Source organism: Drosophila miranda, chromosome 4 (assembly GCF_003369915.1).
Source record: "Drosophila miranda strain MSH22 chromosome 4, D.miranda_PacBio2.1, whole genome shotgun sequence".
NCBI lineage: Eukaryota > Metazoa > Arthropoda > Insecta > Diptera > Drosophilidae > Drosophila > Drosophila miranda.
This window is the reverse complement of record NC_046677.1, coordinates 6,904,264-6,930,536: the sequence shown is the minus strand read 5'-3', so window position 1 is coordinate 6,930,536 and position 26,273 is coordinate 6,904,264. Positions and strand designations below refer to the sequence as shown.

Genomic DNA, 26,273 nt, shown 5'->3' with positions numbered 1-26,273 from the left:
GAAGTGAACCGAGTCAAAGCAATCAAGTGGATGCGATTCAATTGCAAAATGGCCACAACCGGATATAAAACTATCAGAGCTATCAACAGCAGTTTGCGATTGTGAGGGAGCAGCAACAAATGATTTAGAAAATGATTTATGGCACATTCATCTAATTACCAGGCACCCGCAGAGTGGGCAGGACACAGCACGCAGGACACAGCCGAAGCAGCAGCAGGAGCAGGAGCAGCCATGAGCAGCCAACAAAAAGCTAAAGCCCGAATGCTGATGACAATTGTGTCCCATTTGTAGCTGTTGTTGTGGGTGTGGCCGGATGTGTGGCATGTGTGTGTTTGTCAGCAACATCATTGCTGACATTAATGACGCATGCCATCAGTCAGAGCCCAGAATCCCAGAATCCCAGCATCCCAGCATCGCAGCATCCCAATAAGGAGGATATCACCATACTACCAATGGGTGGCGGTAGTCAGGGTTCGTTTCCTAAGCCTTTTTCCGCGACTGCAGCGCATCAATCGTCATCAGATGGGAATGTTGTGGCTGTAAAATGGCTTTCGTATTAATATCGCATCAATTATAATTTCCAGTTGACAAGCGAATGCGTTTTAGCTCCCCGATTTGTTGCAATTTTTTCCGGGCTCCTTCCCGCCTAGTGCCTGGTGCCTGTTGCCTGTTGCCACTTCCACTCGTTGATTGTGTATACGCCTGGGTGTCTGGTGCAGGATCCTATTCTGTGATTGACGTTGTATCCTGCTGCTGCTGCTGCTGTCGCTGTGGTGTGCCTGGTATCCACTGTAACCATTTTCCACCGGCATTGTAGCCCTCAATTCGAATTTAATTTACGTTGCCAGCACATGGAAAAACGACCAAAATATCTACGATACAATGTTTTTGTATTTCTTTATTGATTTCTCATTATCCTCGTATTGGATATTGGTCTGTTGTTGGTGGGTGTGGTCAGAGCCAGAGTCAGAGCCAGAGCCAGCTTGGGCTAATGATTGTTTCGGTATAAAAGCAAAGTGATTATAGGGGATACTTGTACACCAGTTTATATGCAGCAGGCTTTAAATCTGGGATCTAATCGTCCAACTAATTTTAGCCTAATGTTCCGCTAAATTAAAGAAACTCCACGAATATGAAGTTAACGGGATCTTTTATATGAAGCTTTAAATAACACTTCAATGCTTCAAGTACCAAAAGATACGAGCATCAGCTGTCCGGAATGTATGGCAGACAGAACCAAATCAAAAACATCCTTGAACAAACCAAAAACAAGATTTCAAAGCTTTTCAATGCTTAGGGCGCCCCTTTCCTGTCTTCCGACTGTCAGGAAAATAAACAAAACTGCAAATTTTATCGTCGTGAACGTTTATGCACAAATTGCTTCCAGGTTTTAGCGCTGTCGTGTCTGTCGCCTTATCGAATTTCAGGACAAGGATACCGCAGACTCCGACTTCGGAGCGGCTCCAGCTCCAACTCCGATTGGAGGAGAGATGTCGTTGACAATGGCGCAGATTTTGCGTGAAGTGCTCCGAGTGCGGCAGAGACAGAGTAAAGTTTTCATGCTCAAGGCGTGAAATGAAATCGACAGTAATTTGTGTTTATCTGCCTCTCTCCTCCTCGACAACTCCACTCACTCTACTCCACTCTCTGTGTATGTCTGTGAAATAACAATTGTGACAACTTTTCCTACCCATCGCCGTCTGTTTCGAGTAGTGGTAGAGAGTATGTGGGGAAAAGTTGAACAACAGGAAATTACTTTAATTCGAAAAGTTGACTTTATCAAACTATGATATCTAAACGACTACTGGTGTTAATGTCGGCGACAAATATTGTATCTCCGACTTAGAACCAATAAGCCAGCTCTCCATCATATTGTCATATCGGTTGGGGTGGCGATGGAGATGGGAGGGACATCCACAGCAGCAGTAGCCACCCCTAAGTCACTTTGATGGCGCATAAGTAAGTGCCAATGAATTATTCATGTGCTATTTATACAAAATCGAAATGATAATCGTTCACTTTAGCATTTAAATCAGTTCATGCCCCTGCCCCTGCCCCTGCCCCTGCCCCTGCCACAGCCACTGCCACTGCCTCACTTTGTGTGTGAGCCCAAGAAGGTGCTTCTTCGGTGAGAAGGAGAACACAAATTTACATTTCATAGAGTGGGGCAATGGGATATCCAAAATCGTAGAAATCAACGATTTCTTTGCCATCATAGATGCTCCCAGTGCCGCTTAAGTATGTAATATAGTCTTAAATCGGGCCATAGATATATACATAGATAGATGTAGATAGCTGCATAGATGTATACAAGAAGATTTTCTATCCCAAAGATGCCTAATTTTCCATATCAAATATCACAATAAAATTTATCGTAACGATTCCTCGCTAGAAAGCATTTTATTCCCACATCCATGAGTAGTTGTTTGAGTGGATCTCCTTACCGTTTAAGTGAAGCGATATCCATCTATAATTATGACACCAGATGTGTGCCGCCTTTCATTTCCTCGCCATTTACGGTCTCGCACCCCGCCCTAAGCCCCGTGCCCTGTGCCTTCCGTTTGCCATACCAATTGACATTTATGGCTTGTGCAGGCATGCAAATCCAGCGATAGCACGCCCCACCACACGCCAAAGGGTGGGCGAAATGCGGTTAAAGGCGTGGGGGTGGCGAGGCCGAGCGGGCCTAGAAGAAGTGTGGAGGCGGTGGGGGTGTGCGGGTGTGTGGCCAACGGTGCCACTTTTGCGGCAAGCCTGAAAGTGCGGAGGGGAAGAATCAAGTTCCTATCTGTATTTATTCATAACTGCAATTGCGATGCCCTCCATCTCCACATCCTTCCGAGCTCCTTCCGAGCGTGGCTCCTTTCAGTGAGCCGCACACGCATTGGCAAGCTGTCGAGCATGAATTTTTTCTTTTAAATTGTCTTGTTGAAAGAAAATCGCACACACTTAATGCCTTGACAGGAAGAAAACCCGATTTGCATGTCACTGCCACTGCCACTGGCGGGAATGGCGGCACTGACGGGACTGGCGAGAAGTGCCTGAGAGGTTGGGCGGGAGGGAAGCAGGGTAGCAGCGCACTCGCATTGTTGAAATGCATTTCACTGACAGTTGATAAACGACATGCACTCAGTACGAGTACTTAGAGTGTCGAGCTCGCTCTGCCCTGCCCGGCGCATATGTAGAGATGGCAAACGGATGCCGGAGTTGAAGACACTCTCCGTATTATTTCAATCCGCGATGTGTCCCGAGCTCCGCCCGTGAGTGATGATTGTCAGACAAACCCACTTCATCGCATCCTTTCTTCAGCTCTCAAGTCCTGCTCCGCCTCTGGCTCACAGCCCCCGTTTCTGGGCTTATCGCACACTTGTTGCCGGGCTTTGCATAATTTATGATCTTTGCTGTAATTGCTCTATTTTATGTCCTCACCCAACAAAGATTTAAGGGCCTCCCCTCTACCCACGCTGCCGCTGTACGGCTGTACCGCTTTGCCACTCGCCACATGGCGGTGCAGGCATCTTCTTATCATGAGCAGAGTGGCACAGGGCCTGCCGCCTGCAAGGGCTTCAGATTCGGCTTCGGCACTTAAGCCCTTTAAAATTTATGTCAAATGCATTTGTAAAATATGCCAAACGTACGAGCAGTAAAACCGATTTCTTTGCCATTTTAACTAACAGTCCACAGTGGGTCCGAAGAGGGTTGGCAAAAAAGGTTTCCCCAAAACTTGGAGGTCGCAAAACCATCAAAATTGTATACGATTAAAGTCAATTATTCCGTTTAATGACATGAAGAATGTGATATCAGTAGTATTTTTCCATTCGTTTTAATTTCCATTTGACATATGATCTTATAAAATACGTGGTATTCTAAAGAATATGAATTCATGTTTGCCTGCATATAGATTTATTTTAGCCCACTGTGATACGAAGTCGATTCTGAAGGAAACAAGGGAAAAATCTTCCATCGCCTGCACGCCATTCCTGTTCGAGGAAAAACAACGATGTAGCAGCGAAAAAAATCTTGGCGCATTTTCGTGCAGGCGGTTGTGGGGAATATTCGTGCACGGAAAATGTAATTTCAGTGCACGTTGCTGCAGACCACCAACCGTCTTCGGTTTGTTCCTTTTCTGGCTCTCCTTGGGCTGGCTTGGCTCTTCGACCACATATGCATATAAGTTGCAAGTGCTACAAAATGGCGACAGCGGCCACGTTCCCGGTCTTGCTTCTTGCTGGCCTCCTCTTCCCCGTTTCCAGTATGTGTTGTCTTTATCAGCATCGCCATCGTCGTTGACGCTGTGTATTTGCTCGCCCTCTCTGTGGGGGGTCGCTGTGTTTTTGCTTGGCTTTTATAGGAAATACATTTAGGACCTTTTTGCTGGTAAGAACTTGGCGAAGCCGCTCGCTTTAGCTCAGCCAGGACAGGGACAGGGACAGGGACTGGGACTGTTCCTCATCTTTTATTTTATGCAAATAGTGCAGGCCGCATGCGAAAATTCCCAACGCCATGGCGCCCCCAATCGAGTGTCAGCTAAGCTCCTCCACAAAAGATAGGCAGGTGTGTGCACTGCTCGCATTTTTATCCACGAGATAGTGCACCCTGAAATTTGGTCACGAAATGGTGGAAATATTTGCTGGCATTAAGTAAAGTGGGCACGAAGGACCAAAGGCAAGACAGAGCACGGCCAAAGGAACATTTTAAAATCGAAGCATTTTTGTTTCCCTGAAACGAAGAGAGGAAAACAGTCCACATGCTGCATATGCCACAAATCAATACGCACTTCTGTGCAAATATGTTCAGCCCCTCTGCGCACATATGCACATACATACATTCACATCCATATGCACATATATATTGTGCAAATAAAATGGCGCCAACAAGCACGCACCATATTGTATTTATGTAAATTTATTTCCGTTACATTTCCGCCGCTCAATTGAAAATCGTCGTGTGATTTTTCCATTTTTCTTTCTTTCTGCCTCTCTTATACGAATATTTGTTCAGTCGTTGCTGTTGTTGTTGTCCGCAAAAGTAAAAAATCGGCTCGAAAAAGAAAAAAATTCGAGTATATTAACAAAACAAAAAAAAGAAAAAGGCAAAAGAAAACTGCAAATATGCGTTTTCGAAGGCTTGGAGGTTATTCTTTGTGGCATGTTAAATGTGGCAAGGCAACTCAATCTGAATAACAGATTTTTATTTTTCATCTTGTTCCGAGGAATTGCATTAAGTTCGGTACAAGAAACTGAATCGGGCACAGAAGTTATTGAATATTTTTCCATGTTCCCCTTTCGTGGCAGCCTCATATTTTTATAAAATCTTGAAGCCCGAACCAAAGTTTTGTATGGATGTGTACTAAAGGTATGCCAAAGACATCACAGATGGCTCCGTAAGACTACCCAGACAATTTATTCAGCTGCTGCTTAAATATCTATTGTTCCCATTTGATGTGCCGTAAGAAGATTATAAATATGAGTAATAATTATGCCGCCATGCATTTGATAATTCAATCTAATTTAATTTCGAATAGCCTTCCTCCGGGGGTGCCTTCGAGGACGAGATAAATGTGTAAGCTGGAGCCGCCAATTTAATTTCCTCTTGGCTTATTGTCCTATCTAAATTGTTTGGCTCTTTTGGCTTTTGTTACTGCTAAAAGCCAAACAATGGCCATCTATTGTTTGTTGAATAAACGCAGACAAAGGGCGGGACAGAGTTTTTGTCCCCCCTCTCAGTCCCAGTGCCGCTGCCGGAATGCCGATGCATTGCAGACACATGTTTCAGATGAATAGGAAATTACAAAACTCTCACTGCACACTGCACACTGCACACTGCTCGGCGTAATGAAACGCTAAGAGAAGGCCAATGATCCAATGAATTCACTTCAAAGCTGATTATGATTGGGGTTCCCCTGTAACACTGCTCCAGCATCGGCTGGACAATGGAAAATTCACATCGAAATGTTTCGTGTGACTGACGTGGCTGCTGCTGGGGCTTCTTCATGCACATGGGTTTAATTTCCTGCAGGCCACAAACTATTTGCGGCTTAATGTGTGCCGCCTGACAAACTCATTTAACATTTAGGGCCATCTACACTACAACAAACTCTGCTGCTCTGCTGCTCTGTTGCTCAGTTGCTCAGCACGGAGTTGTTGCAGTCGGAGAGTATTCCTCATGTTGCACCAAATGCTGTCTAAAAATCCAAAATGGTTACAAAACTTGAATGCCACAAAACTTTTGCCTCGACTACAGCTCAGTGCCCAAGAAGTTTGGCAAAGTGTAGTATGGGACAGGCTGGCCGAGGCTCCGAGGTTACGAGACCCCGAGACCCCGAGACCCAGGAACATTGGCACATTCATCATTTTCGGAGCTGTGGCACAGTCCAAAGGAAGAGGCAGCATGCGACAGCAGCTGTTGCAGCAATGCTGCCGCGGCAACTTCTTGTCACATGTCACGTCGCCTGCTCCACTGTGAAACCAAGGGGCCTGAATGGGACAAAGAATGTGAAACAGGCATGACATTTTCCTCCTCCTTCTTGTCATTTTGCTGTTTTTTGGGGCCGTTGAAAAGTTTTTGGGAGTGATGCCAAAGGTCTTTAAAGTACAATTGGGTCGCGTTAAATACTTAAAATGATTGTAATTATGGATTAGATCGATGTACGGTGATCCAAAGTGTGATCTTCAGATTGCAGAGATTGCAGTTAGGCCTAAAGGATATCAGGATCAGGGACTTCATTTGAAATTATATATTTATTCTTTGGTATATCGGCATGTCATTAATGAAAAATCCAGATCGTGTCGGAGCATTTGTAGGCTTCGGACGGAAGTCCTTATCCTCGGTTGCCCTTGCCGGAACGCCTCTTCACGGACTTGCGGCGGCGGCCTCCAGCACGAGAGCCACGACGACCACCGCGCCTGCGTCCACCGCGACGACCACCACGGCGTCCACCGCGACGACCACCACGGCGACCACCGCGACGTCCACCACGACGGCGGCCGGCACGAACAATGCGCCGGGCACGGGCGTCGTCCTTGTTGGGGCGCACAATAGTGTCCTTTTCCTTGTCGGTGGTTTCCAGCTTGTTCTCAGCCTGGGCGACATCGTCTTCGCTGCGGCCTTCCAGCTGGTTACCATCCTCAGGCTGCTGCTGCTCTTCCTGCTCTTGCTTCTGCTCCTGTGCTGCCACCTCGGTCTCCTCCTTGTCGTCGGTCCTCTCGACCAGCTCGGAGCCGCGACGAGCGCTGAGCACCCGGCTACGCTGGGCCGCTGCCTCTGTGGTGACCACCAGGCAACAGAGTGCCGCGAGGGCAAAGATTAGGGCGTACTTGGCTGACATGCTGAGAGTCTACAAATTGTTGCTTGTGGAACTCCGGAAGTGGTTGTGATGCTTTCGATGAGCCGCCTGGTGGGTTTTATACTCTCTTAATTTCTGCATTCTATGTACCATCATCGTCACCTTTTGAAATGAAGAACATTTCCTATGCATCTGTTCAAATGTTTGCTCATTGCAACAGCACCTTTCTCCTCATTAGCCAGCCGCTCTACCCACTCTACCCACTCCACCCACTCTCCTGGCTGCTCAGCTGTGTTTGATGTTTCAGCCCCGCATCGATGTCTCGATACTGTGATGCCATTAATTTGATCTTTTGTTTGCCGCTCTGGCTGTGGCTCTGGCTCTGGCCCTGGCCCTGGCTCTGCCTTTCAACTGCAGCATATTTTCCGTTTCCTCTCTGCTTACGCTTCATTTCCTTACAAATTGCTTGCCCTCTGGCAGTTTTGCTCCAGCTCCTGCTACAGCTCCTGCTACAGCTTCTGCTGCTCCTCCACCGCCTCATGTTCCGGCTCCGTCCGCAAATAATTGGTTTCTCCTTCGCCTCGCCCCGTCTCAAGTCTCCGTTTTGCGCTAACCCGCTAACCCGTTGGCCAGACGGGGAAAGGAAATATCATTTAAAAAGAATAAACGTAAATAATCGAATTGTGCACAAAAGCGTTTTAGTTGCGCTTTCGTTGTTTGATTTACTCGAACGTTGTCCGTGGCCCTGGCCCGTGGCCCTGGCCCGTGGCCCGTGGCCCACTGGCTGTGTTGGTAATTCAGCTAGGATCCCATCCGTGAAGTTTCCGGGGCAGCGCATAGAGCGACTCCGCAAAGAGCACTGACAAAAATATAAATGAATAAGTTTTAAGTTTACTAGCGAATATTCCCAAGGAATAACTTTCTTAGCATATGCACTTTATCATAGGAAAATTCTCAGACCTTGGAAGACCATGGAAGAAGCCATGGTTTATATTTTTCAACCGAATTTGTCTCAGTGTATTGTACGTACAGTACAATCAGCGACTATTAAAAATTGCAGAGCAAACAGCTTGCAGCGATTTACTAGCGCGTTTAAATGAATTACAAATTCGCGCTCTGCCAGGATTCGGCTGTGATCGCAGGAGGCTTTAAGCCAGCGATTTCTGCTCTTCGCTCGGCCCATGCCCCAGTCCCCAGCATGTATATATTTATCTTTATATATCTTTTGGGCAACTTGCCAGCAATCAAACATATTTATTGCGCTTAAACGCTTTGCCAATAATTTCTGCTTCGGCAGATGTTGCTGAATGAGGAGGAGGAGGAGGTGCAGCACGTGCGGGTGGAAATCACGTGGCCAGCATTCGTTGAATTGATTTACAAGGGTTTATTATTTGGCCGAAACTAGCAGCTGCGCTCCTTTAACTGAAAAATCAGCTAAGCTTTAAATGAAGGCTTGGAGATTCAAGAATAAACGTTTTTATGTGCTTCAGGCGACAGGAATCAGTTGGGTTTCATGAGTTCAAGCAGGGCAATGTTCCGGAATTTATTGGTAGACCCTTGGTTCTGATTTGCAGGGTTCCTGAATGACAGTACTTGCAAAACTAATTAAAAAGCGCTTAGTATGTGAACAAAGGATTTGCCACTGCAGTCGGCAAAGGGGAGCTCGTTTGCCCCACTGGGTGGGATTGGACTGGACACCCTCTCCTCCTCCTGCTCAGATGAGCTGCATTGTCCTCATCCACTATTTAGACGATTCTCCAGCAGTTTCATTGTCATGGAAAGGCGGTGGAAATTGAAAGTTGAAGGTTGCTTCTATTCCGTTCCAATTTACACAGCATACGAGGAATGTTGCAGTGGGAATGGCACCTCGTGCTTATTTTTCGCCCCTTTGAACCCCTTTGAGAGTGACCAGCAGCTGTGCAATAAATCAGAAGCATTCCAAAATTCCAAATTCCAAAGAAGTCCCTCCCGTGGTTGCCATATTCAAAGTCCTTCTTGTCTATGGCCAGGTCGAGGGATGACTATGGCTTGTTAGGTTCGGGTAATTCCGAGAATTATTTGATGTGTGCCTATCTGAGGGAGGAAATTAATAAATACATGCATTTCGATTCATTCCGCAATAGGATCTAAAAGAAATGAGCAAAAGCGAGCGCAGGGTCTCAGTCTCAGTCCCAGTCCGGATTCGAATCCCATTCCTAGATCCCAGACTAAGTCGCTTGCAACGAGGGACGACACTTGCTTCGGGCCATGCTCTGACAGTTGGCCCGGGCGGGACCACACTCTTTGGGCCCTCGCACATTTGCTTAAGTTATTTGACTTTCACCCGGTTATGCCGGATATGGAGAGAGAGAGAGAGAAAGCAGCAGGGTTTTTTTTTGTGTTGCCTTGTTGCCAAAACAATGGTTTCTGGCTTGGGCCATTGTCTTACACGGTGCTTCCCGTTTTATAAGCAGCCGGTGAGGTGCAGTTGGGCGGAGGGGAGGCTTAGGGACGGCTGTGAGCGTGTCAGGGTTTGCATTAGAGCCTGACATGCCTGCAGGGACAATGGCAGGCAAGCAAGATGGCGAACACTCGGGTATGTAAAGGCCATTGATGTGTGCTGGCTGTTGTCTCGACTTGATTGAGTTTTATGCACAGTTTACTCGCTCTCTCAATCTTATCCCAGTCCCTGCCTCTCCTGCCTCTCTCTGGAGTGTCGCTTAATAGCCAGCGGGCTCAGAACACGTGCCATACATCCTTAATTTCAGGTCCTTCACTCTCTCTCTCTGTCTGTCTGTCTGTATCTGATATTTTTAGCAAGTTTTAAAGCTAACAACTCTCCAAGTCTAAGCCGAAAAGCAGCATATGTGTATGTGTGTGTGATGCTTAAACTTGGCCAAGTGCTCGCAAATGAAGTCCTGCACTGGGAACCCACTTATGCGTTCTTCTGCCTCATCATTGCTCATTGTTGTCTGCCGTTCACCTCTATTTGAATTGAGATTTATTTTATTTTATGCACAACCATTTTCTCCAACAAATCTCCTTTTTTCCTATAGTCGCACTCGTCCTCTTATTGTATGTTTATTTATTTATTTATCTGGCTTTTAGCTAAACTTCAGGTCTAGCCTTTTGTGCCAAGTTCTATTTCAATGGCCCCAGATCCGATCCAGATCCAGTCGCTCTTTCGGGCCATTCATGCTCTGTCTGGCATAATTCGTTTCTCTGCATTTCCTTGGTCTTTCACTCTTGACTTGTTTGCTAGTCCTCCTGGGGGGCTGCGAGAGTGGGCATCCCGAGTGCAAGTCATTGCTTCCATTTGACGTCATTATAATTCCGTAGATAAACACATACCGACATTTTCGTATGCAATATCTATTTAGAAAGCATTTTTGTAGCTGCTCGGACGGCTTAAGCCTCGAAGAGTAATGCAGAATTTGATTGAAAACATGGCCAAAAAGTAATGCATATTTTATTCAGCCGAAGCCTTTTCTCCCGTCAGATAATCGATATTTGCCTCGTCCGGGCCAACTCTCTTCTCCCACTTTTACCCTCGTTGCTTTGGCTTAAGCAACACTTTCAAGTCAGCTTCAATTACATAGCCTTGACAGTCGCCTTCGCCTTCGCCTCCTCGTTCTCCCACTGCCACTTCAGCAGTTGCTGCTAAAACGAATAAGTGCTTTTCTATTTGCCCTCTTCTTTTGTGCAAATTTTCAGCGCTTATGCAAAAGAAGACGTCGCCCATTATGCAAGGTAATCGAAGCGCAAAGACACTGCTTCAGCCTTAGCCTCATCCTTGGTGCCAGTTTCTGCCCTCCTCTTCCTCTGGCCTCCACTGGCCTCTCTGCTTCTGCCTGCTGTCAGTGTCGAGTCTATCGATTTGAATGTCTATTCCCATTCCCGTAGCTTGGGCCAAGGCCAGATCCCAGCTAGAGCCTGCGCCCAAGCCGTCTGTTTCCCATTTAATGCATTCGAGAATAAAGAGCTAACCAAATTATGCACCACATTTCGCCAGTCACTCACTTGCCCCCGAAATTAGCCTACAAGAATTATGATTATGATGTGTTCATTGTTTTTATGCTGCCCTCTTTTCGGCTCTCGGCAATTTTACAAACACAACCATAAATACACTCACTTGTACGCACACCCTCGTACGCACGTGGTTCCTTGGGAAGTACTTACAAATCGTCTTTGGCTTTTATTCTTTGCACCCTCCTCTTGTAGGGTATATAGTACCTACCTGATGATTGCTTGGAGTATGGGCTCAAATTCGAGACAGAAATATATGGAAAATCTTCCTTGATCCACACAATCTCCGCTTATATCAAAATACAAGTATACAAATATTTAATCCATAAGCTATTTTCTAAAACGTATCGATACATTTCCAAAAAAGGCCCCTTCATGGAATATGTATGCTATAATAATTTCAGTTTAAGTATATTTTATTTTGCGGAGACTTGCAACTGTTGGATAAGTCGGATAAGTGGTATCAACTAGTCGACTTCCTTCCTATTTATTGCCTCTGGTTGTTTTTGTCTTTTGGCACAGGACTTTCTTTTGCTTACATTTCGGGCTGCTAATCACATGCAAATCCTTTTAAGTCGCAATGACTTTGTGACTTGAGCGCATAATAAGCTCATTTGTAATGGAAATAAGTACGCACGCACACACACACACACACGCGCGCAAGGACACTCAGCTGTGTGTGTGTCTGTTTGTATTTGTGTTTGTCATAGCTGCAGGTTATTTGGCATAACCTTTTTTCAGCGTCTCTGGCGTTGGCATTCGCTAAGAGAGAGCAAGAGAAGGGAGTCTCTGTGTGGAATTCCCTGCTTTTATTTATGTTCTCTTATGTGTGTGAGTAATGTGCGACTGTGTGCGAATGAGGGTGTCTGTACAGCCCTCACCCACACATTAAAATATGAATCTAATGTTCATTTTATACGCGTAATTTACGCTGCGGGCCATTTTATGTGGAGTGTGTTGTAGCATCATTTGGGATGCTCGGTCTATACCGGATGCGATACTGAGGAGCATATGATGCTCTCCTCTGAAACACACATACGTATGTATGTATCTGTGTGCTGTTTTGTTCCTGTTTATGTGTTGGTTGCCCTTCTAATTGCTTGCAAAACGCTTATGGGCCACAAGCTTTAATTTCAACGTATACATATATACCCTGAGTAATTTAAAAGGCGGCAGCTCCTACAACCAGCGTGCTAGTAGGTCAAAGTAAATGTGAGTTAATGATGTAAGCATCAGACCAGCTTCAAGCTAGAAATGGATACTATTCAATTATTTTTAGAGGATTAAAAGTGCATATGTATGTACGTAGCATTGTATATCCTTTTATTACACCTTTGAGGCGGAAACCCAATTAAAATACTTGCCATCAAAGCTGCAGTGGGTTACAATTATCAGAATATTAAATACATCCATTTGGCTCAACATCTTCATTTATTATATCAAATAAATCCCGAATGCCAAGCATTTCCTAGTTCTTGTGGCTACTGGAAATTTAATTAAAATTGAATTGCCACCTCTAGCTAGTGGGTTTTGCGGTGCAGCACATTTAATGAATGTCCAAAGCAATGCCACATTATTTGTGAGAAGTATGATTTATTTGGCATCAGCCGCATCCTTTCAGACACCCAGCATATGTGGGCTACAATGCCAATTTTCTCTGCGCTTGAAATGGTAGCTAATTTATTAGCGAGCACTCCCCTGCCACTTCTGCCACTCCTGCTGTCCTGCCAGCAGGCAGCACCTTAAAAATGTTGTAATAAATGTCACACATGCCACTGCAGAAAGTTATGGCCACGCATTTGTCACACGCGTTTCGAAGCGGCAAAAAAAAAACTCAACAAAAAACCAAGCGAGCGAGGGAAAACCCGGGAGAACTGAGGTGGAAAAATACAAATAAATACGATAAATAAAAGTATTTTTAATTAAAATTTCAAATGAAGAAAACGCACACTTGAATACGGAAATAAGTGCAAAAGAAACGACTGAAATATTATTCTGGAAAACAGAAACAATTTGTTTTCGCCGAAAAAAGAATCCCATCGAAGAGGAACGTAACTTAATTTAGTAGATATCAAATAAAGTTCATCCTTGTATCAAATAATGGACACAAATCTATGAAACAGGCATTCCAAAAAACCATTGCGGCAGATAAATGTTAAAGATATTTCTAGTAATTAAAAAATTGAACTTTTCCCAATTTGGGAACGTGAGCAAATAGTTTTGTTTTCAAAAGAGAAATCAAAATGAAATGCTTCCATTTATATAAAGAAGCATTGTTCCGCAGGAATTATTTATCTCGTTTTTGCTGGGGAATTGAAATGAGCTGCTTTTTCGTGGTGAACGGTTTGGAAGGCTGTTTGGTCGAAAATAAATAAATGGCTGGCTGGCGTTTTTCTTGGATTGCTTGGATTGTTGCAGCAGCTGTTGCACTTGAGGCACTGATTGTATAGTTTTTTGTTCCACGGCACGCTTCGATCTCGGACCGCTGTCGTAAAAGTCAATCTCATTTCGACATGCCTTGACCTTTTTTTTTGCTGCCAGCTTCCCTCTGATCCTTTCACACATATGTGCCAGGGTATATACAACTTAATCGCAGCATTTTCATAAAATTTTATTGAATTTAAAAGCGAAGACCGGCTACTTGGGCAAATATCATTTATTTTATTGTTCAATTCCGGAGCAAAGTATTCCTCTGCTACATGTCTTTTCTTGCAGGACTCCCACGCCCCTGTGTGTGTGTCCTGTGTCCTGCTTTGATTTCCTGGCTGTCTGCTTGCCAGTGGCAGCTGTGCCATAAAAACTAAGGCAAGCCCAACTATACGGTCGCTTTCTTTTCAGCAAGCTGGCTGTCCGTATACGTATCCTTCTCTGTTTGTGGCACTTTGGCCCATTCGTAATGAATGTTTATTGCACCGGACATGTACATGTTTTTCCTCTCTATCCCGCTCCCATCTCATCTCCCCCAATCCATCCTGGTTCGGCTGCTTTTCTGTTTTTCTAGTCGTTTCTGGTCAACAAGACTGCGTAATTGCTTTTGGTTTCTCCGGCATGCACTCGCATTGTTGTCTTAACGATGCTTCACTGTAAACAGCCCGGCAATGTGACCAATTCGAAGTGCTCCAAGGACGGGAACGGAACGGGCAGATCTCCTGTGCGATTATGTTTCTTCCTCTCTGGGAGCGCTGCAAGCTGTACTTATAAAATAAGTATAAGTGTTTACCTCAATCAGAATGATTGAAGCTCTGCTCCAGCTAAAGAATATGTGGAATAGATGTATTGAATATTAACTAATTCTTTCTTAGATCTTAGAGTAATACATACATGAACAGTAGAGTAGCGATTCGAATGATAGGGTATTTTAACAATTTAAAAATAAAATTTAACTGTGGGATATCTCATGATGATTGTACAGACTAGTGCTGTTTCCATTATACTTGTTCGGGATGTGGTTGGATGGATAAATATTAAGACATCATTAAATTTCACAATGGCAGCCTATAATCGTGACGGGTGATCAGGAGACGAGCGTAGATTCCCCGGTCGATCAGAAGCTTCTTGCAATGCGACATGGTGTGGCGATAGATCATAACTGGCGGTCCCAGCAACTGGTTGCTGGAGAACTCGATACGGTCGCAGATGTTCGGCAGAAAGGCTACCTCGGAGTGGCTGCCGTGGACCAGAGCATAGGTAAACACCAGTTTGGAAGACCAGTTCTCCGGCCGATCGATTTTTAATCGGAAGTGGAGCGAGCCCATGGGCTGCGGATGATCATCGTCGGCAGCTGGCGTCTGCCACATGAGGAGCAGCGACCATTTCAGGAAGTGTGTTTGGAACTCATTCACCAAGACGAACTCGTTGTGTGGAAACTTGCGAATAGGTCCTTGAGGAAGGACGTGCAACAGGCGCACGGTCAATTCTGATAGCAACAGCGAATCCTTGATCTTGGCGAGTATATGTAGCCTTGCATCTCGTTCGGCCTGTATTGGACGGAGAAACTCCATCAACTCGGCCCCCGTTTTCCCTGGCCACTCACACGTCTCATCATGTGCAGCGATCTCTGAGGCTGGACCGTACCAGGGGCATCCAATGCGCTTGTACTTGCAGCACACCAGGCGCCCTTGGCACTCGCTACGGAAATGCGATCGGAGGGCGCCACGCACCATCTTGGCCCCGCAATACTCGCAGGCCATTTTCATCTGGGATAGGATTCGCTCAGCGATGATGTTCCGGTTGGGCGCGTGACGGTACATCCTGGCACTGCACTTCGGACAGGTGCCAAGCGCTTGGAATAGCATCTTGTCCAGCACCTGCACGTGATGGCAGCCTTCACAGATGAGGTGGCCTTTGTGGCACTGATAGATCCGACCGACTGGGATCGTGCCACAGCGAGTGCAGTGAAATTCCTGGAGAATTGTTGCATCCAGAAGAGGGCTGCCCTCCACGTCTGTCGGGATAACACCAAAGAAGGGCACATTCGCGATGTCGTCGTAGTCGCCTTTATCGAGCAGGCGGCAAAGGCAGCAACGTTCATCCGTACATTCGCAAAGATTCGCACAGCCCCCTCCAGACGACGATTTTGATGAGCCCGCATCCTCCGCATCCTCCGCATCCTCCTCCCCAGAAGTTTCAGAAAGTTCCATGATTCTTGCAAGGCCGAGTCCCGAGATAGTTGTCGACCGCGAATGGTAGCGTTATATTAAAATATCGGAGAATGTTGTTTCGATCATTTGGCCTTGACTGGAATCGAAAGGCTATACAGACGTAGAGTTTTGCTTTGTATACCCCCCTTGTAGATTAATCGAATTATGTAGGAATGAATCTAAAGAAACTGTATAGAATCTATTGACAATTCTATTGGAAATTACCACTGTTAAAAATCAATTGAATCTGCCAAAATAAAGCTGGGCTCAGGAACTAGGAGACCTGGCAAAACATATGTAACATTTTAATAATCATAAAAGCAAGCTGCCAGAGCCAAAACACCAACAAAAACCACCACAACACAATCTAGTTAAATAAAAATGAGCGCTCCTCACATATTAAAAAGCGACGCTCCTCCAGGAGCAGGACGATGCCTCGGAAAAGTAAGTCATTGTTATGCATGACGCCAACTGCGAAAGCCAAAGCCAAGTTGAGGGTTCTGATTTCCATAAACAGCAACAACAAGTGCCAATGGACGATGGGGTGGAGACGGAGACGGATATGGAGATGGGTGCCCTGGCTGGCTGGCTGGCTGGCTGGCAAGAGGAAAAATATTAAAGATTCTGAAAACCATAATCTTATTGACGTGATAGGATTACACTTTGCTAAGTGAATTAATAAAGTATGCGAGTTTGCTGGCCAGAAAGTGTGGCCAACTACTTAGGGCGACCCACTCAATATGATATGCACACAATATTATGGTCGAAAAATGGTCGAAACGGGGCGGCAGCATAGCAAGTGCGGCTCTGGGACGTGGCCTGATTCTTGACAAGGGATGAGCCATGAGCCCGCTCTGGCTGTTCTGGCTGTTCTGGCTGCTGTGATGCTGGCAAAAACTTTTGTAGCTTTCAACTTTCAGCCAAGTTGCCTACTCAACGTTATTAACATAATTTATCACGACAGCGACACCAGAGTCCGCGCTGAGCAGCTCAATAAGGTAACACTTTTGTTCGGCTCCGATCCGATCCGCTCCTCAAACTTGGTCGGGCGAAACTTTTGGCCAGCACATTCATTACACAATCATTACGAGTTGAGTATAGCTGAGAGAATTTCTTTTCTGTCAACGATTTCATTAACAGCCACTGCTCAAACTTGATTGCTGGCTGGCGAAATAATTATGTCATCTCAATAATGATTAATCATTGTTCAATTTGTTTGTCCAAACTCGCCAAAACTCGGTTGGAATTTCCGTGAAAAAAGAGCAAAAATAACAAATTGGCATTTATTGTGGGCGTGAGTGGGCGTTGTAGATGGACCGCACCCCAGGGGACAGCCAACAATTTTGATGGCTATACATCAAAGTGTCCATGTGCCGATGGCACCCCAGGGAGCATTTAATTGTCCCGATTCCAGATTGCTATTTTTTTAGCTGATTGTTGTGATTAGGAAATCAACTCTGGTTTCAGATGGATTTTGATTTCCATTAACTGGATTTTGGACCAATAAATGAAAAACTGAATCAGTCGCCAAATGTGAATTGAAACTATTTTAAAGTTGATTTTACAACATCCACCTTCTACTTGAAATAAAATAGGCCGTACGTATGGAAATCTCTAAACGCCATTTAGGTAAGGGGGAAGGATAACCCTTTACATCTTTCCGAAATTGAAAACTTTTCCGATTAAGACGACGGGCAGAGCGTTGTGCCCTTTAGAAAACGGCGAGGAATTGATGTCGTCGTTCTTCCAGTGCAACGCCCATAAAAAGTGCTTAGCCATTCATTCATAATTCGAAAAGTTTTCGGCCTGGCCAACCCATCTTTGGAACGTCTTGTGCAACTTCCTCGAGCCGGTGGCCATTAAAAAGTTGTGCGCTCTCATTTCAATTGCTATTTCTCTGGACCAGGACCAGAGGCAGGACCAGCCCCAAGTTGCTAAGCAAATTATAAACTATGTGCAAATTTGCACTAGGCAAGACGAACGACAACATTCTATGCAACATGGAAAGTGTTGAAAGTGTTGCACAAACATTCTTGCAAGTCTTTGCGGCAGAAAGTTGCCCCTCTTATTTTATTTTCTATGTTTGTTTTTTTTTTTGTAGCTGCCAATAAATGCAAATTGCCAGCCAATTATTTGGGTGGCAAAACGGAGAGGCAGCAAAAGGCTGAGGATTATTAATTGTCCAGCAATGTGGCCTTTGGCCTTTTGACTTTTGACATTTGACAAAAACCAAAAGTAAGGCAGTGTGTTGCTCATTTATTCGTCATTTATTGGCCTGTTGTCGCCAGCTCGTAATTAATGCAAATTAGATATGGACCTCCGCCGAAATGAGTTTTTCATCAGGTCTAACAACTTAATTAGCTCATAAAAATGACGCCCCAAAGCTGTTGACCCACCCTTGCCCCAGACTTTTCATGTTGCTGCGTGTTGCGGCCACTTAAGCGCGGCACAGATTGCCAATGCCGCCAAGGCAGAGGCCCCCCCTCTATCCATGCCACAGGAAGCGGCTCTGTAGCCGGAAATGCCACCCGCTTGCCAGGGCAGGTCGTAGGTCACGGCGTAGGCGCAAAGCTAATTAGTATTAAGTGCTCTTGCGGCACTTGAGGCCTTCCCTCGACTGTTGTTCCTCTGCCATCGTTGTGGGTTTGTTGTCGCCTCGGGTGTGGCAAAAATATTTTTGTGTGTGCGGTCAGTTGTTAAATTCCAGCAAAACGTTCACCACAAAAACATGTGATGCCCTGAGAACGAAGCTCTAATACCCTATTTGGTATGCAATATCATTTGACTTCAGAATAAAGCGGTATTCAAATGAGGAGATTTCTAGGTTTTTCCATTGTGGACAGTGCTTTCTGTCGGACGCCTTTCTTTAAGTGTGAAACTGGAAAACATACAAGCCCCATCATGTTGCTGACCCTCCCCAATGGCAAGAAAGTATCGAATGCTTCACAAAGGCCATTGCCGTTGGCATACTCGTACAAGCGATTTAGTGTCGCTTGAGCGGACAATAAAGCCAGCGCCAAGTCACAGCAGAATCTGGGTTTTCTGCCTAATTTGTGTGCGGTTCTTTTTTGGGGAGGGGGGGCTGACACGATGATGGCGATGGTTACGATGATGGCAGGTGCCTGGGGTTGCAGGGTCAGCAGGTCACTTCAAAACAACTGCTTGATGCTTCTGTTTGTGTACTTTGGCACACTTTGGAGCATTGAAATGAAGAGACGCAGAACATAATTAGCGGAGTGTACAATGTGGATGATGGCGGGGTCCGGCCATTGCGATCGATCCCTGACGACCTTTAACTTCAGCTTTAAAATCATCAATTTACAAACAAGCCAATTATCTTATTAAAATCCAACTGCGGCTCGACTCCAAGGGACTCGTCCTTTGCCTCCATCGGCCGGATCTGAGAGGCACGTAGTCGCTTTCCGTTAGTTCAACTCATTTCCGCCGCTCACATGACTTTATGCAATAACATCCAAATAAAATTATCTTATCAGCAACTGAAGCATCCTGCGTGTCCTTCCTCAGTGCGTGTGTGTGTGAGAGTGGGCTAATTTTATTGCATAAAACTTGTGCTTATTGCGTTCCTTTTGCTGGCCTCCCGCCTACCGCCTCCCGCCTCGACGCATGTGCCACAGAAAAATTGCACGTTCCGGTCATACAGTGCGAACGTGACCGCTTGGCCAGAGATCGGACCAACATGCACACATGTCCTGGCCTGGCCTGGCCAGCTCGCTCTCTCTCAGTGACGATGTCCACTGACATGTCCCATTTCCATGTAATGACCATGGCTTAGGGCCAGCCGGCAGCATTCCAGTCGCAGCACAAGTGGAATTACAGTAATTCATGGTAATTTTTTGTATCTTTTTGCGGGTGGCACGAAGCACGGACCACGGATGACAATTTGCTTGTTGCTCTAGGAAATGGACCGTCATGTCAGTACAACAAGTTGACACGATGATAAAATAGACATTCCTGCCCGGGCTACCATTTCCAGAAATAAATTGAGCCTCACTTAGAACATAGCTAGCGGTCGTGGTTCCTCTCTTTCTTTCTATATTTTTCCCATCTCCCATTGATACCAAAAGAAAGAAAGTGATTAGTGATACTTCAAATTGCTCAACTGTTTTGAAGATATCAGACCTGTCGCCAAGCCATCCCTTGGATGACTATCAACGAAATGGGATATCCAGTGAGCACTGGCTCTGCCAGAGTGCAGACAACTTGAGGCGAATGTGGCACGTACGACTCCTGCGATGAAATGACAACGATGAGAAGAACACCAAATATATATGCAAATATACATACATTCTGCGGTGAGCATTTGGAGCTCGTTATGTAATACGATGCTACCGTTATTAGTTGACTGTCTGTGTGTCTGTGTGTGTGTGTGTGTGTGTGTGTGTGTGCGTACAAGTATGTTCAACTGCGCTCAGCAAAGCGGAAGTGTTGATTTTCATTAAATATTCGTTAGTTCAATTGGAAAAATATTGTTGTTGTAACGTTCAAAGGCGAGAAATTGTGGCTGTGGCTTAACTTATTAAATTAGCCTGCTTCAGTGGTTCTGTTCGATTGTCGCTCTTGTGGATTTCCATTTTATCGAAGCGAAGCCAAGTCAAATGAAAATTGTTGATAAATTTCTAGTGCGCTTCATCAGTTCGGAAATGGGTATGAAATACTATTGATATTCGTTATGGCCAAAGGTTAGTGGTCACAGATGGACTTAACCACGAAATAATCTTAGGTATTTCTGCTGAAATGAAAGTGATGAAAATTAATTGGTAGCGAGATAGGGAATATCTACTCATACTCTTCTCGTGATGGCCATGTAAAAATCACAAATTTGATTTATTCGATACAGCTTCAAGGCACCTTGGGCAATATATTTATGAAGTTTACATAGCCCTGAAATATTTATTGAAGCTAAAATAACTTTTGCCTGGATGCAAAACCTGACTAGAAAGCTAGTTTCGCCTGACAGCTGCATTTGGAGATAAGCAGCCAGAAGCTGGAAGCTCTGGTCACTTTCAATGCATACAGGGACAAAATTACAATTCAAAGAACTCTGTATAAGCCAACGTTTGACAGGAATGAGAGAGTTACAGCTAGAGCTAGTTGTCACACAAGTGCAAAAATGCAGACAATAGGAAAATGCCATGCAAAGGAAAACATGAAATTTAATATCAAAACGGATGGCAGAACCATATGAAATTTAAAACCGAATCTCCAGTCACCCATTGTCTGCCGCACCACACCACACCATCTCACTCCCTCTCCTATTTATATAGTGCATATGTAGACGGTTTACGATATACGATAGTAGGTTGATATAGTGTAAATATTTTAACATGGCAATATGTTGTCACAATCATGCTTGTGTATGTCTGATGAGTGTTTGTTCAGAATTTGGTCATTGTTGAGCTGAAGATGGAGGCGGAGGCGGAGATGGAGATGGAGACGGAGAGTTTATTTGTTTGCCCATGTCTCTGCATTTGCAGTTAATTTGTTAAAATTTCACTTGATAAATAAAGTTTCAGAAATTTGTTTTGCCCAAGTGGACGTGGGCTTGGCATCGTTCTAGCTTGTTGTACCATAAGTTTTCCAATTTGCATACTTCCGCAGCTGTTGGGACTGGACTATAAATATTTAAAGGGCTTACGACCACACTGTGTATATGCAAGTACCTCAAGAAACTATCCCCCCACTGCCTGAAAGGGAACAGGAGTGGAATCGGATGGATATGATAGCTCTTTGTTTACTGTTTGTTGTTTAGTCGGTTTCAGTTGCGCTTGAACTGAAATTGAAGGGGGGCTAAATTGAAGGGAAGCGCAATGAATGCTGTTTGTACTACAGATGAGATCAGATCGGAGTAAACATTTCAAATCATTTGATAAGCAACCGTTGGAGAGTTGGTTTTTCTATTTAAAAATCAACAGTTCACACTATTTGGGTATCAAAAAAATCACAGTTTGAAAAACCTCGTCAAATCATTCATATCTAAAACATTTTCTGGGGTAAGTTCAAACATTTGCTCGAGCCCTTGCCAAATAAATCCAACGCTCTTCCTTCATGCAGGAGCAATATCCAATCAGGCATGGGGTTCGATATTAACTACATTATCGGCCATGTCGACGAGGAGTTGATTTGTCCGATATGTACCGATGTGCTCGAGACGCCTGTGCAATCGCTTCACTGTGAGCACGCCTTCTGCAAGGTCTGTATCGAGAAGTGGATGGTGCTAAAGAAACAGTGCCCCGTGGACCGGTCCGAACTGTTGCCGAGCCACCTAGCGCCGGCCTCGCGGCTCATGCGCAACATGCTCGGACGCCTCCAGATCAGGTGCCCCTTCTCGGAGAACGACTGCCCTTTGATAATGGCGCTGGACGACTTCCGCGCCCACCTGCTTATCTGCCAGTTCAATCCCAAGGCCATAGTCGAGTGCAAGATCTGCCTTATGATGGTGCCCAAGGACGAGCTGCCCGATCACAACTGTATCATCGAGCTGCGGAAGATTGTGCAGGACCAGGCGAAGGAGATATCAGTGCTCAAGCGCACCCAGGTGGATCACGAGATACGAATCGGGGTCCAGATACGCGAGCTGGAGTTGCTTCAGTACTACTTGGCAGCACTGCGCTCAACCAGTCCCGTTATGCGCAACGTTGGGAGCCAGCTCGACGGCTACGCGGTGTCCCACTGGTGCGCCGGCCTGCCCACGGCACGGGTGAGCAACTGGGGTAGTGTGGTCTCCACGCCGGACAACGACATGCACTTTTTGGTCAGAAACAGCCTGCGAGCCAGCGGCTGTCCAATGCACTTGCTCAACACGATGGTGGAGCATTGCCACGAGGAGCGCTGGCCCTCCGCCATGGCCACCCTCCAGCGCCGTCGCGCCAACCAAACTCAAATGACGCACTTTGTCAGTAGACTGATTAGGCCCCTCTCATCGGGCAGGCTGTGTCTGTGTATCTTTGGACCCGACAACTACCATATGCCCGAAAACTTGCGACCATTATTGGGCATAACAATGATATTCGTTGATGGCGTGGAGCAGGCGCCCCTTGACAGCGTGCACCTCTAAGAGGAACATAATACAGGTGGCAGGGGTGTTTGCTCCATCGTATTCCAATTCAAAATTTCATTTTGTTTCTATTTGAATATCGTTGCTTTGGAGCCAATTTACGATTCTTACACCATACACATTCAGTAAGCAAAACCATAGAACCACACCGGTCAAATTTTTGAGTACATTTAAATCAAACAGACGGAGCCATTCTTTGTTACAAAAACGAGGGGGAACGTTGTGAGTTGCTGCGGACACCGCAACTCTAAAGTTATACCCGATACTAAGTCAGTATGGCTCTCCTCCGGCAGACGCCGCTAATATTAAACGACATGACAAAGAGTGCGTGCGAGAGAGACAGAAAATCAGTCTGAGCGTGACGTCGGGCGCTGCGTAGCCAGTGCAAATTGATTTGTTCCTTTTGGGTATAAAAATGATCCGATCTGATCCAGATTCAGCAGTCTGATAGATATGGTCATTATCTATAATTCTGCGTTTTTAGTTTTCTCGAATCTGCAATATTGTGGATGCAACAGATTTTCGTTCTTGGTGGGGGCGGAAGGGGGTGTGGCGAAATTTGGACACGAAACGGTCAAGGTCCGATATCACAGGAGTGTGAATACCAAATTTGGTTGCTCTGGCTTTTATAGGTTCTGAGATCCTTGAACTCATATTTTGCAATTGGCAAAGCCGACCATGAAACCTGTGTGTTAGAGAGAGACAGAGCGATAAAGAATGAAATTGTTTTCTTGATTATGGCTATAATAATTATACGATCTGGTTGAGATTATACACTCTAGAACATATAGTCAGCTTCTACGATTCTGCGTTTTTGGTTTTATCGTATCTTTAAAAATGTAGATGCCACAGATTTTCGTTCTTTGTGGGGGCGGAAGTGGGTGGGGCGAAGTTTTGAAATATACTTGTAGCAGTGACATATCACAGAAGTCTGGATCCAAAACATCGTTGCTCTAGCTCTTATAGTCTTTGAGCACTAGGCGCTGAAGGGGACGGACAGACGGACGGACGGACAGACGGACAGACAGACAGGGCTCAATCGACTCGGCTATTGATGCTGATCCAGAATATATATACTTTATGGGGACGTTACACACATCCACTTTTACCACAAATCTAATATACCCCAATACTCATTTTGAGTATCGGGTATAATAAGGAGGAACTCTAGGTCATACAAACAACAAATATATGTATTTTTCGGGTTAGTATTTGTGTGAAATATTACTGGGTAAATCCAAAGAAATTTATGCCACATATCATTTGTGGAGATAATGGCGAAAACCCAATTTGTAAAGCTATAAAATACATGCAAAAAACGAGTAGGAGACCAGGTGATCGGGCACTTAAAGTGGTCCAAGATTCTTCAGATTCTCAGCATCCTCTCAGGGAGGGAATTTGAAAGGACCTTCGTAGTCTGCTGCATGATCTAAAGCAGTGATCTACACATAAAAATGTTATTTTACCTACAGAATTACGAAAGGAAAAGAAGTTTTGGGTTAATTTACTTACGGTTAAGGGCAGAAAGCTATCCTGAATGTCAGTTAACTCTTAATTGGCCTCACAAACTGCCACTTCCTGGGCTGCTCAGTCACAGTTGACACTCGTTCTTCCCGGCAATTACGCGGCAATTAGAAAAGCTCACTGAACACCCTGGCGTATGCGTAATGTTCAAGCGAAATTAAATAAACGCATAAGCCTGGATTGAGGTCGCATTGGCGAATGGGTGTTTGGGTGTGTGTGTGTGTGTGTGCCAGGCAGGATGGTGCACCGAATCAAGTAAAACTTGTAATGGAAATTCAGAAAGTTTGCTGGCTGGCTCTCAGCTCGCGGCAGTTGGCGACACCATTTGGGAAAGTTTTACAAATTGTACAAAATTTAATTTGCCAACTCAGATAAATTTTAGTGCCAGTGGAATTTCAGCGTACAATTGGAAAAGATATCAGATCAAATGGAAATTTATGGCGACTTTGTGGGTCCAAAGATTTATTCTAGGGTCCCCATCTGGCTTGCAAACAATTTTCATCGAATGACACATTTAACAGCTCAACAGCTCAGCAGAATATACACCAAATTAGTGTCAAATCGAGTTGGACTCTTTGTGAACTAATTAAGTGTCCGGGTAAACCACAAGAGCATGTACTGCCAAGTTGATTAGGCAAAGTCGTCGGAACAAAGGACGCCGAGTGTTCGACTAACTAACCAACTAATTCTGCAGCTAATACAATGATAGATGCCAAGCCTGCACCTGGGAGCCAGAAGCCAGGAGCCAGGAGCTAGAAGCTGGATGGCCGCAAGGCTTGCTACAAAAACCGAAGTCGCATGCTACAAAAGCCAAAACTTAATTAATATTTACATGAGTTCTAGGTCCAGGCCCAGGCCCAGGCTGTTGAATTTCGGGGGGATGGGTGATGGGGGATGGCTGCCACTGCAGTTGTTGGTCTTATCTTCTTGGGCTGTCATGTTTGCATATGTACAGGCGCCGGTCTTCCTGATGGCTTCTGCACGGGCAGGAGCCGGAGCAGGAGCAGGGGCAGGCACAGGAGTCGGATGGGGTGGCTTGGTGACTGGATGGCGCCTTGCTTGCATCGCTTGCATGGCTGCTAGAAATCAATTCACATTGTTAACCCCTGATTGGATATTATTGATTCAATTTGCTGCCAACCGACCAAAACATGTTTTATGCATGCCCATGCCTCGCCGGTGCTTTCTTCGCCGCTTCCCTGCCCGACGGTGCATGTGTGCTGATAATGTCTTTTGGTATCGATAATGGAGAACATGCACGCCCCTCGCACTGCAACACCAACAGCAACACCCTCACACCGCTGGCATTCACATGGATACGCACTCGCATACTCGGCTAAACTTGACTCTCAACATAGTTTAATTTATGCATTTATTGCACTTGAATGTACCATAGACGGCCATAGACGGTACAGTGGGTTGAAGTCGGTTATCTTTGAGAATCGTCCTGTGTACACTTACATCCTATCCTAACGATGAGCCCTATTCTAAATATAATTTATAATTTTAATACAAGTTTGTTTAAGGTTAAAGATTTCGTCTTAAATGGTATTCCATTTCAGTGAAAATGGAAGAAAAATATATTGAAATACTTCAAGCAATCCATATCATCTCAAAAGCAACAATAGAACTATTTACACTGTCCACTGTTTTGCCCCATTTTGATGCATAAATGAATGAAGAGCCGTAAACAATGGCCGTGATCATGGAAGGACTTGAAGCACACGGGCCTGCCCAGTCCGCC

The 26,273-nt window shown here is 45.2% G+C and overlaps 3 protein-coding genes across 3 annotated transcripts; 1 reads left to right on the top strand and 2 right to left on the bottom strand.

Moving 5' to 3' along the window:
- Window positions 1–6,721: 6,721 nt before the first annotated feature.
- On the bottom strand, window positions 6,722–7,385 carry LOC108161645 (protein nemuri). Its single transcript, XM_017295947.2, has one exon. The coding sequence runs from the start codon at window positions 7,325–7,327 to the stop codon at window positions 6,821–6,823; it is 507 nt and encodes a 168-aa protein (XP_017151436.1). The 5' UTR covers window positions 7,328–7,385; the 3' UTR covers window positions 6,722–6,820.
- Window positions 7,386–13,894: 6,509 nt separating this feature from the next.
- LOC108164305 (cysteine and histidine-rich protein 1-like) lies at window positions 13,895–16,052 on the bottom strand. Its single transcript, XM_017299954.2, has 2 exons — window positions 14,612–16,052; window positions 13,895–14,541 (listed from the first exon to the last, which is right to left on the bottom strand). Exon 1 carries the CDS (start codon window positions 15,928–15,930, stop codon window positions 14,773–14,775), a length of 1,158 nt encoding a protein of 385 aa, XP_017155443.1. The 5' UTR covers window positions 15,931–16,052; the 3' UTR covers window positions 13,895–14,541; window positions 14,612–14,772.
- A 5,770-nt stretch (window positions 16,053–21,822) lies between these two features.
- Window positions 21,823–23,189, top strand: LOC108161411 (E3 ubiquitin-protein ligase NRDP1). The gene is made up of 2 exons (XM_017295663.2): window positions 21,823–21,941; window positions 22,003–23,189. The coding sequence occupies exon 2, from the start codon at window positions 22,022–22,024 to the stop codon at window positions 23,003–23,005; it is 984 nt and encodes a 327-aa protein (XP_017151152.1). The 5' UTR covers window positions 21,823–21,941; window positions 22,003–22,021; the 3' UTR covers window positions 23,006–23,189.
- The last annotated feature ends 3,084 nt before the right edge of the window (window positions 23,190–26,273 follow it).